Genomic DNA, 15,064 nt, shown 5'->3' with positions numbered 1-15,064 from the left:
CAAATCATAATACAACAAAAAATAAATATTTTTTTAAAAAAATAAAAAAAAAATAGGGGGGACTACCCTTACCATTTAGGGGGATGAAAAATAGATGTTGTTCGATTCTCAGACCTACCCAATATGCACACAAAATTTCATGAGAATCGGTCAAGCCGTTTCGGAGGAGTTTAACTACAAACACCGCGACACGAGAATTTTATATATTAGATGTATTAACAAATCCGCACATGGTACTCTATAGTATCCAAATATCATGTCGATTGAAAGAGTGAAAGTAACTTAGAGTCTCTGAATTACAGTGATGGTATAACCACAAGAGGTGTTTATCACGTGGTATACTTATTACACAGATAACAGCGACTGGTAAAACATTTGTAATTAGTGCGTCAGACCACAATTAACCCGCTAAAATGTTAACCCTAAATACCTTAATTTGCGTAAATGTTTTCAAAGGCAATTTATATATTGAAATGTCGAGGCAATTACCCCTAATGACCGTGGAATGTATGAGCTCTGACAGCTCATTGTAATATTAGCGTGCTTAAAATTGTATTTGACTAAATTCGTCACTAAAATACGCAGACATTTTAATATTAAACGCTACACCCATATATACTTAAACACTTTATGCTACATATAAACTTATAAGCTTTTAATGAAGCTTTTGTAAGGACTTCAAAATGACTGATGGTCATTTTTTTAATCTAGAAATGTGGCAGACTAGTTTACGGTCCGCCTGATGGTAAACGGAACAAGCGCGTTGCTTACCCTACCCTCCCCACCCTCCCCAGGATGTCTGGCTGCTTTACTCGTCACAGAAACACAAACTTTTTGAGGACATTATTATTTGACTATGATATTCTGTAAGGATGGGGTACTTCCCTATTCAAACTATTCTACGTTTTATACAGAATGTTTCTCTACTTTACCTGAACAAACAGTTAGTCAAATAAAAGACGCTTACTACTTATAATATCAGATTTTGTTATTTTAAGATTAAAATCCATTATATCCTTATTACTTATAAATACAATTTAAATCAGGATTTAGGATATTACATGATGAGAAATGTAAAAATCTTATCTTCGATCTTTATCAGTCAACACGTAATTAGGAGAAATAATGTTAAAGATTCACAAGATGAAATGTTTCTGACTAAGCACACCATTGTTATATGTTTGTGAATTTCCCCTTTAAAAAGCGTAGAATTTCGTTTAATGTTCGTTATATAAAAGATCGTATTTCGAACAAGGTTTTGATACAGGTAACCTACAGAATTTACCCTTAACATTTTGCTTGTTAAATTTACTGGGAAACCCTTAAAATGTTTCAAAAAAATGAAACAACATTTTTAAAAGATAACTTAAAAATAAAACATACACAACACGCCTTTGAAACTTTTCAAAGAACGATTTCAATAAATAAATAAATATTTAAAAGGTGACCTGAGCATACATAAATCCTATTATATTTAGGACTAAATTTAAACACTCTTCCCGTTGGTGTCGTAAGAGTCAACTAAGGGATAACATAGTTGCACTAACACCTTGGAACTTAAAAAGCCGACCAATGGCGGGATAACCATCCAACTGCTGACTTTGAGATGCACAGCCGAAGACGGACAGTAGCGTCTTCCTGACGCTGCTGCCCGTCTTCGGCCTGTGTATTTTAAAGCCAGCAGTTGGGTGGTTATGCCGCCACCAGTCGGCTTTTTAAGTTCCAAGATGGTAGCGGAACTGTGTTATCCCTTAGTCGCCTCTTACGACACCCACGGGAAAAGAGGGGGTGACTATATTCTTTAGTACCGAAGCCACACAGTACCTACACCTATTATTAACTCATTCATAATTTCACAGAATTTTTATAATTATGAACTATTTTTGCAAATCGAGATTTTGTATAAGGAGACTGACTATCGAGATTTGATATTCTGTAAGGTAGTAGAATTATATACCCCAGTCAGACTGCTCCAGATTTTTGGCAAGATATTTCCAGCTTTATGTAAGAGGCCTTAATAAACAAAGAAAGATTTTTAGTAAATATTAATAAAATTAAATTTTGAAATTTATTTAGGAATTTTATGTATCTTTTTTTGTTTTGAATGTTATTAATATTATTGCACGCTATTAAAATCGTAGTATAATTAATGTAAAATTAACTTTTTATTGAAGAAATAAAAAAGGCTTAATTATTATTATTATTATTTCCAGCCTTATCTTAACTAATAAATATAGATCTAATAGCAATAAATCTTTTAGAATAGATTGGTTTTCTACTATAAATAATTCTTTTTACATTAAATTCTAAAAAGTTATAACTATACAAAATAACAAAAATAAAAGTGAAGCGTAAGTTATTGATATTAAATTTTTGAAAAATGTGTAGGAATATTCTAATTAATTGAACCGTATCGAATGATATTTGTAATTTTTATCTTTGTCTAGATAAAACTAAGTGACAATTCCTAAAAATTAACATTCCGGAACGTATTCACAAAAACCCTAAAAACAAGGTGAAAACTTTCCGAGACTAACTTCTGTTTTTCAACGCGAAGTTTAATGTGGTACCTAAATTACAACTGTAGGTACTTTTTCTGTAAAAATATACGAGACATTTTAGAATAACGAAAAAGTATCTACTTAAAAGTAGTTACTTTAAATATATGTATTTATGCACTCAGCCTGTAACATCCCACTGTTGAGCATAGGCCTCTTTCTCCATGTAGGAGTAATAAAATAATAATATTAGTTTCAATTTCATTTAAAATTAATTTCAGTCACTTTATCAAGATGGCGTAATAACACGTCAAAAATCATAAATTCTCGACGTTATTATCAATTTCAATATTAAAACAAAAAAGTTGTATTTTACAAACCTTACTTTATTTTTAAAAAGCCTAGAAAGTTGATAAACCACTCTGTATAATAAGTAGCCTACAAACTGGATCATACGCTTCATATAATGCAACGCATTCCTTATCTGAAAGTAAAACCATTTTCTCCGACGTGTTTATTGAAGTAAACAATAACAGTTTTGACCGTGACCGAATTTCCCACTCAGACTTTAAAGAAAAAAACCAGAAATGTGTCTCTCAGGTAAGAACAATAGTGAAGCGAGACGGTGGTTCACAATCAAAGAACCTAGCGGAATTTAGGTCAGGCCGAAACTAGACGCGAACTCATCATACAAGTGCTTGGCAATGCTGAATTTTAGAGCACGCTCATTTTATTTGATTTCCTTTTTCGGTATTTTGTACGTTTTAAGAATACATAAATCGGTTTGAATTTATGATAAAATAGCACAGTGTTGGAATATATCTTGTTACATTCAGAGGAGTCGTTCCGAATTTCATTTCCAAAAAGTGTCAGATTTTGTTTTTTTAAAGAAGTTTTTTTTTTTTAAAAAGATCATAGCTGAAAATTCTTACTAATATTTTAATTCTTGTTACTTTTTAACTGACTTCAAGAAAGGAGGAAATTTCTGAATTCGACGGTATATACAATATTTTAATTATAAACATTTTTTATGTGTGTTCGCGGATAACTTCGTCGTTTATGAACCGATTTTGGTGATACTTTTTTTTGGAAAGAAGATATCCCAAGGATGGTGCCATGATAAGAATACCAGGATCAGATGATGTTATCCCAGAGAGATCATGACGAACCTTCAAAAATCGTGGTGGCGAATAATGCGTTTGTTAATTTGTTTCGTCTATTTGTATTACTTATCGTTGTAATTGAAATCGGTTTATTTCGTTTGCTTGCAAACATAATTATTTAGTTATATATGCAGTTAATCTATATACTACCTCAAAAAACTGGATAATCCTTTATGTTTGTATAAAAGAGAATTTTATAAAAACTCACATATTCACGAAAAAAAGATGGTCGTACAAAGATCGCCGGGTCAGTCAGTCAAGCATAATATAACATAATACAGTTCTTATTCTAACTCATTCTATTATATATCCAACGTATTCATTTTCCTCAAGACTTATCATCACAATGATAACAGCTTACAGGATTTTAGTATATCTTTTCGCCAAGGAACATATTTTCTTTTTGTAATATTCCTGCAAAGCCGAGTATATAATAATAATAATAAAACTGAATAGAAAAAGTAAGTAGAACTATAAAAATATGCTAATAGTTTCCAGGGAAACGCTCGCAAACGTCTTCAGCTTTACGAGATTCATTGAGGGCGTACAGCAGTGGATACTTAATTTTACCTAGCCATCCAACTCTCGCTATCTACCGCCGCTTTACAAGCACTTTGGCGAGACAAAGTACTTACATCCTAACTTTAAATAACACTTTATTAGACAAATTGTTATTTTATTTGGATATCTTTTATTGTACGTCGTGTGAGAATTACTGTTGGATAATGTGGTCGTACTAAATGATGTTAAAGTTGTTTATCTCTTTGTTCTACTAATTGGGAGCTTGAGAGAACATTTCAAATTTTTTAAGTGTACTATTTATATTGATTGATTAACTAACGTCTCAGTACAAACAGCAAACACAGGCTTATTTCTTGGTTCATTAGAAGTGTTGCAGATTAATCCACAACGTGCGCTGTTCCATTGCGGGAAAGCGGATAATTTACCTAATAATAATAATATTCTTTATTGCACACCATTAAAAGATACAAACAAATGTGTACAATTAGAGGAAGATCTACAAAGGCGGCCTTATCGCTAAGAGAGCGATTGCTTCCAGACAACCTTTGGGTATAAGACAGGGCACAGAAAAGCGGTTAGAAAGTGTTGAAAATTAGTTTGCCAAAGAAGTTTCACTTCTGACATGTGTACATTGTACGCACGCACTTTTTTTATTTAATGAAGGCATAACAACTAAGTACATAAAAAAGCTGTCTACATTAAAACAATATCACTAAGTTATACAATTATGCACTTAAATTAAAAATTTGCACAACATTGTAAGTTGTAACATATATTTCATAACGATATTTGCGAATGATCATTGCACGATAAAACTCACTGTATCGCAATTTTATCTACAGTTATCGACATTAGGAGAGATTTTTCAATAGAAAGTTGTATACTACTTGAATTTATTTCCTTTGATCTTAGCTGAAGTTGATTCTGTTGGCGTCAAAAACGACTTAATTGGAGACTTCAAACGCAATCTTCAAATTTATAGTAAGTTTTATTTTTTTATCAATTCTTTTTTATATAGGTAATGGTAATGTATTTTTTTTAATTGTCAGTATAATTTGAGGCAAAGATCATTTTTATTTAAAGAAAGGATTGGTGAGTAATCCGCACTTTACGAGTGCATACCTAACTGGGTGGGTTCCCGGTTGTTTATTTTTATTTTTATCCCCTATCCTAAATAAAATTTCGAGATTTTTAGGACAGATATATATTTAATTATAAAGCATCGAGCCAGATAAAAAAACAGTAGATATAGTTCTGGCTCCGTTCAATTATAGAATGTTCCCTGTACAACACGTACAAAAACATTACACCACTACTACGGGATTTACAATATAAATACGCCGTTTCAAGGTGATGACCATTTATTTGAATATAAAGGCGATACAATTTTGTATGGAAACCATATATGCATACCGTTGAACAAAACGTTAGCGCGATTTAATTGCGTACAGCGACATCTATCGTCGAGTTGCGAAATTACATACTTAGTAAAGTAAAGTATATGACAATTTATTATAGAATTAAACATTCCGCCCGCCATGGACGAAAGTTCATAACACTATTTCTAACAAAAAGAAAACGTTATACACTTTTGTAAATTATTAATTACTAACAAACAATATACTTAACTAACAACTTCGAACATACAATGTGAAAGAACAAAAACATTACATTAATACAAATCTTTAGATTGACAATTTTTTAAGTAGCAATTGGTAATATAATAATTTTAGAAACAGGTCTCTTTATAATTTTATCTTTACATCGTAGACTTACTACACGAGTGAAATTGTCCAGACCAGGGTGCTTCTCCAGTATTAGACCGTACAGCCAACGAGAAGGAGGAAGATCGTCTTCCTTTACAAGGACTACGTCTCCGACCTTTGGTTCATTTATTGCGAATTTCCATTTGTAGCGATTTTGAAGTTGGGTTAAATATTCGTGGGACCATCTACGCCAGAAGTTTTGCACCATACGCTGAGTCAAATGCCAACGAGTAAGGCTGCTCATAGAAGCCTCCTCGAAATTTTGCTTCCGGAACAAGCACAAGTGGTTCGCCAACTAAGAAATGCCCTGGTGTTAGTGGCTTTGGATCCCCTGGACTACTGCTTATTTGGGAAATAGACCTTGAATTAAGACAAGCTTCAATCTGCGATAGTACAGTACTCATTTCTTCGAAGGTTAAAGTACTATTTCTAACAACTCGTTTTAAGTGGTACTTTGTAGATTTGATTCCGGCTTCCCACAATCCTCCAAAATTAGGAGAATGCGGAGGAATAAAGTGCCACTTAGTACTATTATTTTCCAACCAATCGACTATTTCCGGTATTATACTTGATTTTTCCTTTTTATGAAGGATTTTAAGTTCCTTTGCACTTCCAACAAATGTAGTACCATTATCACTCCATAATTCAGATACATGGCCTCTTCTTGCAACAAACCGCTTAAAGGCTGCCAAGAATGCTTGAGATGTCATATCACTTACCATTTCCAAATGGATGGCCTTTGTCGCCATACAAATAAAAAGACATATGTATCCTTTGGTAGCGTGATAACCTCGTCCTTTAGTTGTTCTTATACTGATTGGACCTGCATAATCGACACCGCTACGTAGAAATGGTCTAGATGGTTTTACTCGAGCAATTGGTAGTTGACCCATTAATGGATTAGTTGGTTGTGCAGAATAACGAACACATGCTACACATTTCCGAATGTACATTCTAACAGCACTTCTTGCGTTAACAATCCAATATTTAGTTCTTAAATAATTTAGTGTTATTTGAGGTCCTCCGTGAAACGTTAAAACATGAGCTTCCCCTATGACAAGATTTGTAAAATGTGATTTATTAGGTATAAGAATCGGGTGCATCATATCATGGTCGATATCAGCGCTTTGCAATCGTCCGCCAACTCTCAATATGCCATCGCCATCAAGAACAGGATTTAATGAGGTAAGTCTACTATTTCTTTTAATTTGTCTTTTTTCTTTCAGGTATTTTATTTCTTCTTCAAAATGCTTAATTTGACACAAACGAATACAGTTAAGTAATGCTTCATTTATTTCTTCCTTGATTAGATATTTTGTTGCTATAAATTTTTTTGTATTCCTTAACTTAAAAATTCTTTTACAATATGCTACTACTCTTATTAACCTTCTCAATGAAGAAAATCTAGAGAGAATATCATCTTCTTCCACGTATGTTGCAGTATTACTTTTAACTTTTGATGTTTTGATTTCTAAATTAGTTTCCTTTATTTTACTTCGATCATAATTGAGTATTTTTTCTTTTAACCAACTCGGTCCCTTTTTCCAGAGTTCTAGTTTAGTACAGTCATCAGGCTGGATGCCTCTGGACGCACAATCAGCAGGATTTTCTTCGGATGGCACGTAAGACCATTGTGTACTATCTAAAATTGTAAGTATATCTGCTACTCTATTTCCAACAAAGGTCTTCCACTTGCTTGGATGACTACTTAACCATGCCAATACAACTAGCGAATCCGACCAAGCATATAGATTTTCCTTTGGAATTTTTAATGTAGTTGCTACTTCGTCTAGAAGCTTAGCAAGCAACACTGCCCCACATAGGTCAAGACGTGGAATGGAAATTTGTTTTATTGGTGCAACCCGGGATTTTGAGGCAAAGAGATTAACGTGTATTTGACCGGCACTGTCTTCAATTCGTAAATACACTACAGCAGCGTACGCTTCACTAGAGGCATCTGAGAATCCATGTAATTGAACAGTTTTGTTGTTATGCTTTAATTGAATCCAACGTGGCAATCGAAAATTTGTAAGTTCAACTAACGCTGCACGATATGCAATCCAGTCCCTAAGTAATTCTGATGGAAGTTCCTCATCCCAGTCGACTCCTGAGAGCCACGTACGCTGTATAAATACTTTAGCTTTAACTATGACAGGAGCCAACCACCCGAGAGGGTCGAATAATCGAGCTATATCTGAGATGATCTTTCTTTTAGTTATGGGTTGATCTGATGGAGGTAGGTTAACTCTGTACTCAAATTCATCAGTCTTGCGATTCCATTGTAGGCCTAAAATTTTGAATACTTCATTACTGTTAAAATCAATGTTATTTTCGACAATACTATCTTGCTTCAGTTGTAACTTCTCTAATACTGTTGGGCTATTACTGGACCACTTCTGCAATTTAAATCCTCCTCGGTCAAGTAACTCTGTCAATTCATTATAAATTTTAATACCTTCACTAACGCTATCACAACCACTCAGTAAGTCATCCATATAAAAATCGTTATAAATCCGTTTGGCCGCCAAAGGAAAATCTCTACCATCATCATCAGCTAACTGCTGCATACTTCTTACAGCTAAATACGGAGCAGCCGAAGTGCCAAAGGTCACCCTCAAGAGTCGATAATGCTTCAACTCTGCATTTGGATTCTCGCGCCAAAGAATCCGTTGGAAATCAACGTGCTCTTCGGTGATTTTTATTTGGCGATACATTTTTATTATATCTGCTGTAAGACATATTGGATAACAACGCCACCGCATGATTAAATGTCTCAATTCGGGTTGTAAAGTTGGACCCACTAATAGTTCGTCATTCAAAGATACACCATTGCTGCCCTTGCATGATGCATTAAAAACTACTCGGACCTTCGTAGTGCTTTTGTCTTCTCTAACAACAGCGTGATGTGGAAGATAAACAGCGTCATTTTCATCAATGGGTTCCACTTCTTCCATATGACCTAAAGTCAAATATTCACTCAATACGTGTTGGTAACTTTCCTTTAAGTCGGGATTTTTTGAAAGTCGTTTTTCTAAGTTTAAAAATTGTCGTTCACAGATTTCTTTAGATCCACCATATTTACATCTTGGATGGACATTTCTAAAAGGTAAGTTAACAATATAGCGCCCTGTCTCATCCCTTCTGGTAGTTTTTCGGAATATGGTTTCACATTCTTCTTCATCTTTTGTTAAAATTTTAATTTTATTATTAGGTTCTGCTTCAAGTTCCCAAAATTTTCGGAGTAATTCATTATCATCTAACTGAGTATGCATATTAATAATTTTAACGTTGAGATTATTACAAGCGTCATCCGCACGTCTTGAATAAATATGACCAGATAAGATCCAACCTAGTCTGGTTTTTTTAGGAGAGCCAGGCGGACCTTTGATTAAACCGTCTTCTAATATCTGGGCATATACCTCGGCACTCAATAATAAATCAATTTTATTGGGTACATTGAACATGGGATCGGCTAAATCTTCCTTTGATAAACCCTTAACACAATTTACAATAACTTTCCTGTCGGGTAAGAAAGATGTAAGTTTACTCATAACATGAGCCTTAATACTGAGAACAAAACTGGAATTATGAAGTGAATGAATATTTAAATTAACAATATATTTAGATTTCAACATCCCACTATGATCACTTCCTAATCCTGAAATAAGGCTCTTGTGTGGTATTTTCTTTAAACCGTAAAGTTGGACAGCGGCTTCGGTTATAAACGAAGCCTGAGAACCTTGATCAAGTAAGGCTCTCAACGTCATTGTTGCTCCAGATCTCATCTCGACCTTCACTAAGGCAGTGGCCAGTAACACTTGGCTTTGAATACTTGAGAAGCAGGTAACAACATTAGACTCACCTTGTGATGACGTCGCAGACACGACATCTTTAGCGCCCGAGTTATTTTCCTCGGACTGTTGAGGTGCAGTTTTAGGATGTAAGAGAGAATGATGGCGCTTTTTACACACTCGGCAACGAGTAGACTGATGACATGATATAACCGAATGATTCGGACCCAAGCAGTTGAAGCATAAACCCCTGGACTGAACAAACCCACGTCGTGAGTCTATATTTTCTTTACAAAACTTTTTACAAAAACATAACTTATGACTTTCTTTACAATAAGGACAAGCAGTAGCAGTTACATGAAATGATTTAGCAGTGACATTCTTATTACAGTGCTTTGAATTTTTATTATCACTAAATTCTAAAGATCTAAATCTTTGTTCTAAAAACAATTTAAATTGATCTATAGTAGGCAATTCTTGTGTTAAATTACAAACTTTAGCTTCCCATTGCCTCCTAGATTCAGTATCTAATTTAAGACATAAAATGTAAATTATTAAAACATCCCAATTGTCTATATTTAAATTTAAATTTTTCAAAGCATTCATACACTCATTGGTATTATCTAATAATTCTCTTAACGACTGAGACGATTCTGAAACAATATTTCTTTGACTCATAAACTTCTTTAGAATACAATTAATAATATACCTTCTATTATTGTAGCGATTTTCCAATTGATCCCAACATAAATTGTAATTTGAACTAGTAATAGGTATGTGACGTAGTAGTTGTTCTGCTTCACCAGAGAGATGTGATTTTAAATAGTGCAACTTTTGAACATTATCTAATGAAGCGTTGTTATGAATCAAAGAAACGAATAAATCGCGGAAGGAAGTCCATTCTATATAATTTCCAGAAAAAGTAGGAATTGTAATTTTAGGTAATCGTACATTTATTAAATTATTTTGACCTACTGATTCGTTAATTTGTAAACCAACATTATTTTTATCATTTAATTGCAAACCCCTCAACGTTTCCTTTAATATCGACTTGTATTCTAAATAGGCTTCCTCCGTCAAATCATATGTATCATCTTCAAAATAATCTGAACTATCTAAATTTTCTGTATCAAATTGACTTACAAGTTTTCTATGAGTGTCTTTAAATGAAAGCCATTGCGTTTCTAAATTTTCAAGGCGAGCTTCTACATATGTAAATGTTAGACGCTCCTTTGGAGACTTTTTAAAATTAACCCTACTTCTACTTATTGCTGAGGCGATATCTTTTTGCAATCTAATTAAAGTTTCCATATTATATATTTAAGCTAAATAGTAATTCTTACAATATAACAACAATGATTAAATGAAATGTTAACTCAATAAACAATATTATCTTAAAAGTAATTGACACAAATTTTAATTATTATTAATCTAACACTTAAAGTTCTTAAAATATTTTTCGAAATTTTTCTAAGTTACACTTTCACAAAAATTTTCTAAGTCTTTTAAACAATCAATTAATCTGGAATCACTTCTTGCAAAATAATTCTAAGTTCAAATTTTAGAAATTTTTCTAAGTGTTTTAACATTTAATTAGTCTGGATGAAATTGGACATAGGTTCCCCGTACCATCACTTTTTGCAGAATTATTCTAAGTCCAAACTAATTTTAAATTAATTTTACAAGACCAAGATTTACTTAATATTTTCACTCACTTTTTGCAGAATTATTCTAAGTCCAAACTAATTTTAAATTAATTTTACAAGTCCAAGATTTACTTAATATTTTCACTATTTATCACTTTATTCTGAATTTAAATAGTTAAAAGTACTTACAGTTTTATTTTCACTCACACTGCTAAACACTTTGTTGCTCACTGTACTTGTCGCCGACTGTACCCTGTACCGCCAACTGCTCGCTGCAACTGAACCGCTGTGCTCCGCCGATGTTGCAAAGTCCAGTCCTTATGCCACCAGTAGCGCCCTCTGGTGGTGGATGTCTTCAAACTGCTTTTCCTATGTGCTTCTTCATATACTCCATCAGAAACAATCTATTCCTGTGTCGGAGATCTTGCTTACACGTAATTGTCATCGAGTCTTCCCGAGTGATATCCGGCTCGAAGGACCAATGTACAACACGTCCAAAAACATTACACCACTACTACGGGATTTACAATATAAATACGCCGTTTCAAGGTAATGACCATTTATTTGAATATAAAGGCGATACAATTTTGTATGGAAACCATATATGCATACCGTTGAACAAAACGTTAGCGCGGCTTAATTGCGTACAGCGACATCTATCGTCGAGTTGCGAAATTACATACTTAGTAAAGTAAAGTATATGACAATTTATTATAGAATTAAACATTCCCCAAAAATAATATGACAACCAAAATATATTAAATCTACGTAATCTATATAAAATCTGGTATGTTGCAATTTTAAGTATATATTAAATATATGAAATAAATTAAAACCAAATTAAATAAATAATAATAATAATAATAATAATAACTCTTTATTGTACACCAAAAGTGAGCAAAAATACAAAAATAAAAACAGGAGTTAAGTACAAAAGGAAATATTCACGGAAGTCCTTGAAATTGATAAAGTCAGACTCCACTAGTAAAGTAAACACAGCTACAAAATCTTTACATTGTCCTAACGCTTATTTTCCTCGTCGAGAAAATGTGTTTCAGTTGGTATTGTTTGATAAAAATAAAACAGTAAAGGAACCAGGAGAATAATAAAAACACTAAATTCGCCTCATATCGGAAATCAACCTCGTTCGTTTGAACTGAAACAAATCATTGACCTCGGAGATTGAAGATAAAACTTTTTTTAGCCACTGTTCTGAAAAGAAACCTTATCTGTGCTAATGGCAATGTAAACAATATATTAACAGTACCGTGTATAGCAATCGGAGCTGTTGTAAAAATCTTGAGAGAAGTGTCAATGTTTTATTCGATGGAAAATAAAAGAAGGTTTAACTCAAATCAAGGCTTTAACGTCTTGTTGGTTCGCTTTCGACAAACATTGGTATAATTAGTTTGGATCTATTAAATCTAAATAAATTAATTTTATATAAGCAAAATAGATTTAATAAAATATTACGATATTACGATATATTTGACGATATATTTTATAGTTGTAAATATAAAATAAATGTAATGGCGTCAAAATCTCACAAAAGCAATATTTATATCTACGTATGTGTGATAATGCCTCGTATTTTTAGTATTAAACATGAAAACAATTTGTTTAACGTTATTTATTATTGATTTTCCCTCCTTAATATGTGCGCACTTCTAACCGCTGCCACCGTATCGTGTCCAGTACCCAAAGGTTATCTGGAATAAATCGCTCTTTAGCGATAAGATCACCTTTGTATATCTCGTATTGTATCTTTCTTTATATGTGTCTGTATTTCGGTGTACATTAAGATTAACTAAATAAATAAATAAAAGCGGAAAATGAAGGTTACTGCCTTCTACTTAAGAACAGCGATGTAAATATTTGTCACGGTGGGCGGTGGAAATTTGTGTCTCAGACACACGATTCACATCTCACTAAATGTACATCTAACTATATTAATATGCTGAAAACTTTTTCTTGATTTGAACCTATGACAAAACTAAATATGAGTAAAACTGCAAGAAACGGCTAGTGAAAAATAATTACAAAACAACATTTTTCTGCGACATAAATCCTCTTCGTGTAAACGGTAATCCGGTTGTACAGCCACAAATAAAATGTAACTGTAAATGAAACTCTGCAATACTATCGCTGGAAAGAATATTAGGTGCACATTGCTGACTGTTGGTTTAAACCTAGGTATATACTATAAGACTAAAATGTATTTTTAATAACATTTCAACGTAACAAAACAAAGGAAATTGTATATTTCTTTAAAAAATCTACAATATGTGATTAAAATATTTAGTCTTGATGTTCATTTGTTTCAAGAGAAACACGAAGTTATTAAAACGATTGCAAAGTTTCTCATTGTTCTTAAATGTTAACAATTGTTATAAAACAAGTGAAAGGTGGGTTTTGTATAATTTGATGAATTCTACGATATTTAAGTTTGCGTCGATAAAACTACTCTCGTGTAACTGTTATTAACGCGAAACTCTGTATGATTATTTGAAGACTCGAATAGTTTTTTGGGTGCTGGGAGAGAGGGCGTAATGACCAGAAGTGCAATAACTGATCAACTAAAGTTAACACACACACAGCTTAAGAAATGTTATAATAAAATATATATGAACTATTTTATTATTTTATGAAAACCAAAAGAAAACAAATAAGTCCATCAACTTGAACTAACAAACATGTAAGTGTGTGTGTGTCAGCCATGCGACTTGAGTTTACACCTTAAGAACGATTACAATAATATTTAAAAAGTAACTGTGACCGCGACTTCGCCCGCATAAAAATCACAAAGAAGCTATTTTTTAGTTCGCAGAGTTATAAAATAAAATAAGTCTAAAATAAAAGTAGCCTAAGATACTCCTTATTACATCAACTATCTGCCAGTGAAAGTCCCGTCAAAATCGGTCCAGCCATTTCAAAGATTACCCGAAACAAGTATACAGACAGACAGGCAAAAATTATAGAAAATGTTATTTTGGTATATGTACCGTTTATACATCCATATGCATTAAGTAAAAAGCGGTTATTTTAATATTACAAACAGACATATTAAAACTGTCAAATAAATTATTCAAATTGTAATTTAATAAAACAATAAAACTCGAATCACAAATTGACGCTTGCTATTTGATACCGATAGATACAGTAAATTCTGATATATTTTTGTACTCAAATCTTGCTACAACAATTAGCTCTATAAAGAGTCACTCAGCATCACAGCTGTTTCATTGTTTCACTCTATTTTTTTATACCGCTCGCATTCTTATGAAGTTTTACTTCATAGCAAGTTTACTTAATGAAGTCAACTCCCATAAATAAATAAGAACCTCCATTTTGTATACGGAAGTTTTATTATACGAAGATCAGTTATAATCAGATGTTAATAAAAGGTACGTCAAATCAGCGTTCATGGCTCATCGATAACCGAACTCATTATGACACGACGGAGGAAGCAATAGATGATATGGATTGGATGACGATCTTCACATGAGGATATAACTGATTGATATTGGCTTTATATTAATTGGATTCATCTAGCATAAATTTTCAATATACAATGTATTTTAGGAACTAGCTAAATAATAGAATTTCGAGTTGTATAGTCATTCGAGTAGTCTCCTAACTGTGTTTTACTGTGTAGTGTATTGTATTATTTAAGTAGTT

The 15,064-nt window shown here is 32.8% G+C and overlaps 2 protein-coding genes across 2 annotated transcripts; both read right to left on the bottom strand.

The window, feature by feature from the left end:
• Positions 1-5,526: 5,526 nt before the first annotated feature.
• On the bottom strand, positions 5,527-8,479 carry LOC123659122. Its single transcript, XM_045594381.1, has 2 exons — positions 7,012-8,479; positions 5,527-6,005 (listed from the first exon to the last, which is right to left on the bottom strand). Exons 1-2 carry the CDS (start codon positions 8,442-8,444, stop codon positions 5,885-5,887), a joined length of 1,554 nt encoding a protein of 517 aa, XP_045450337.1. The 5' UTR covers positions 8,445-8,479; the 3' UTR covers positions 5,527-5,884.
• Positions 8,480-8,499: 20 nt separating this feature from the next.
• LOC123658924 lies at positions 8,500-11,051 on the bottom strand. The gene is made up of 2 exons (XM_045594215.1): positions 8,707-11,051; positions 8,500-8,587 (listed from the first exon to the last, which is right to left on the bottom strand). The coding sequence occupies exons 1-2, from the start codon at positions 11,049-11,051 to the stop codon at positions 8,500-8,502; spliced, it is 2,433 nt and encodes an 810-aa protein (XP_045450171.1).
• Between the last annotated feature and the right edge of the window lie 4,013 nt (positions 11,052-15,064).

Source organism: Melitaea cinxia, chromosome 13, assembly GCF_905220565.1.
Source record: "Melitaea cinxia chromosome 13, ilMelCinx1.1, whole genome shotgun sequence".
NCBI lineage: Eukaryota > Metazoa > Arthropoda > Insecta > Lepidoptera > Nymphalidae > Melitaea > Melitaea cinxia.
The sequence above is the reverse complement of the archived record's forward strand: the minus strand, read 5'-3'. Positions and strand labels throughout refer to the sequence as shown.

Bases quoted from the DNA above. Each gene is read 5' to 3' on its own strand.
- LOC123659122 (XM_045594381.1), bottom strand. From the start codon at position 8,444: ATGGATGACTTACTGAGTGGTTGTGATAGCGTTAGTGAAGGTATTAAA. The intron at 6,006-7,011 runs TCTTGTCATAGG...TTGGCTGTACGG, and splicing joins AATAAATCACATTTTACAAA to TCTAATACTGGAGAAGCACC.
- LOC123658924 (XM_045594215.1), bottom strand. From the start codon at position 11,051: ATGGAAACTTTAATTAGATTGCAAAAAGATATCGCCTCAGCAATAAGT. The intron at 8,588-8,706 runs GTGGCGTTGTTA...ATCCAAATGCAG, and splicing joins TTGAGACATTTAATCATGCG to AGTTGAAGCATTATCGACTC.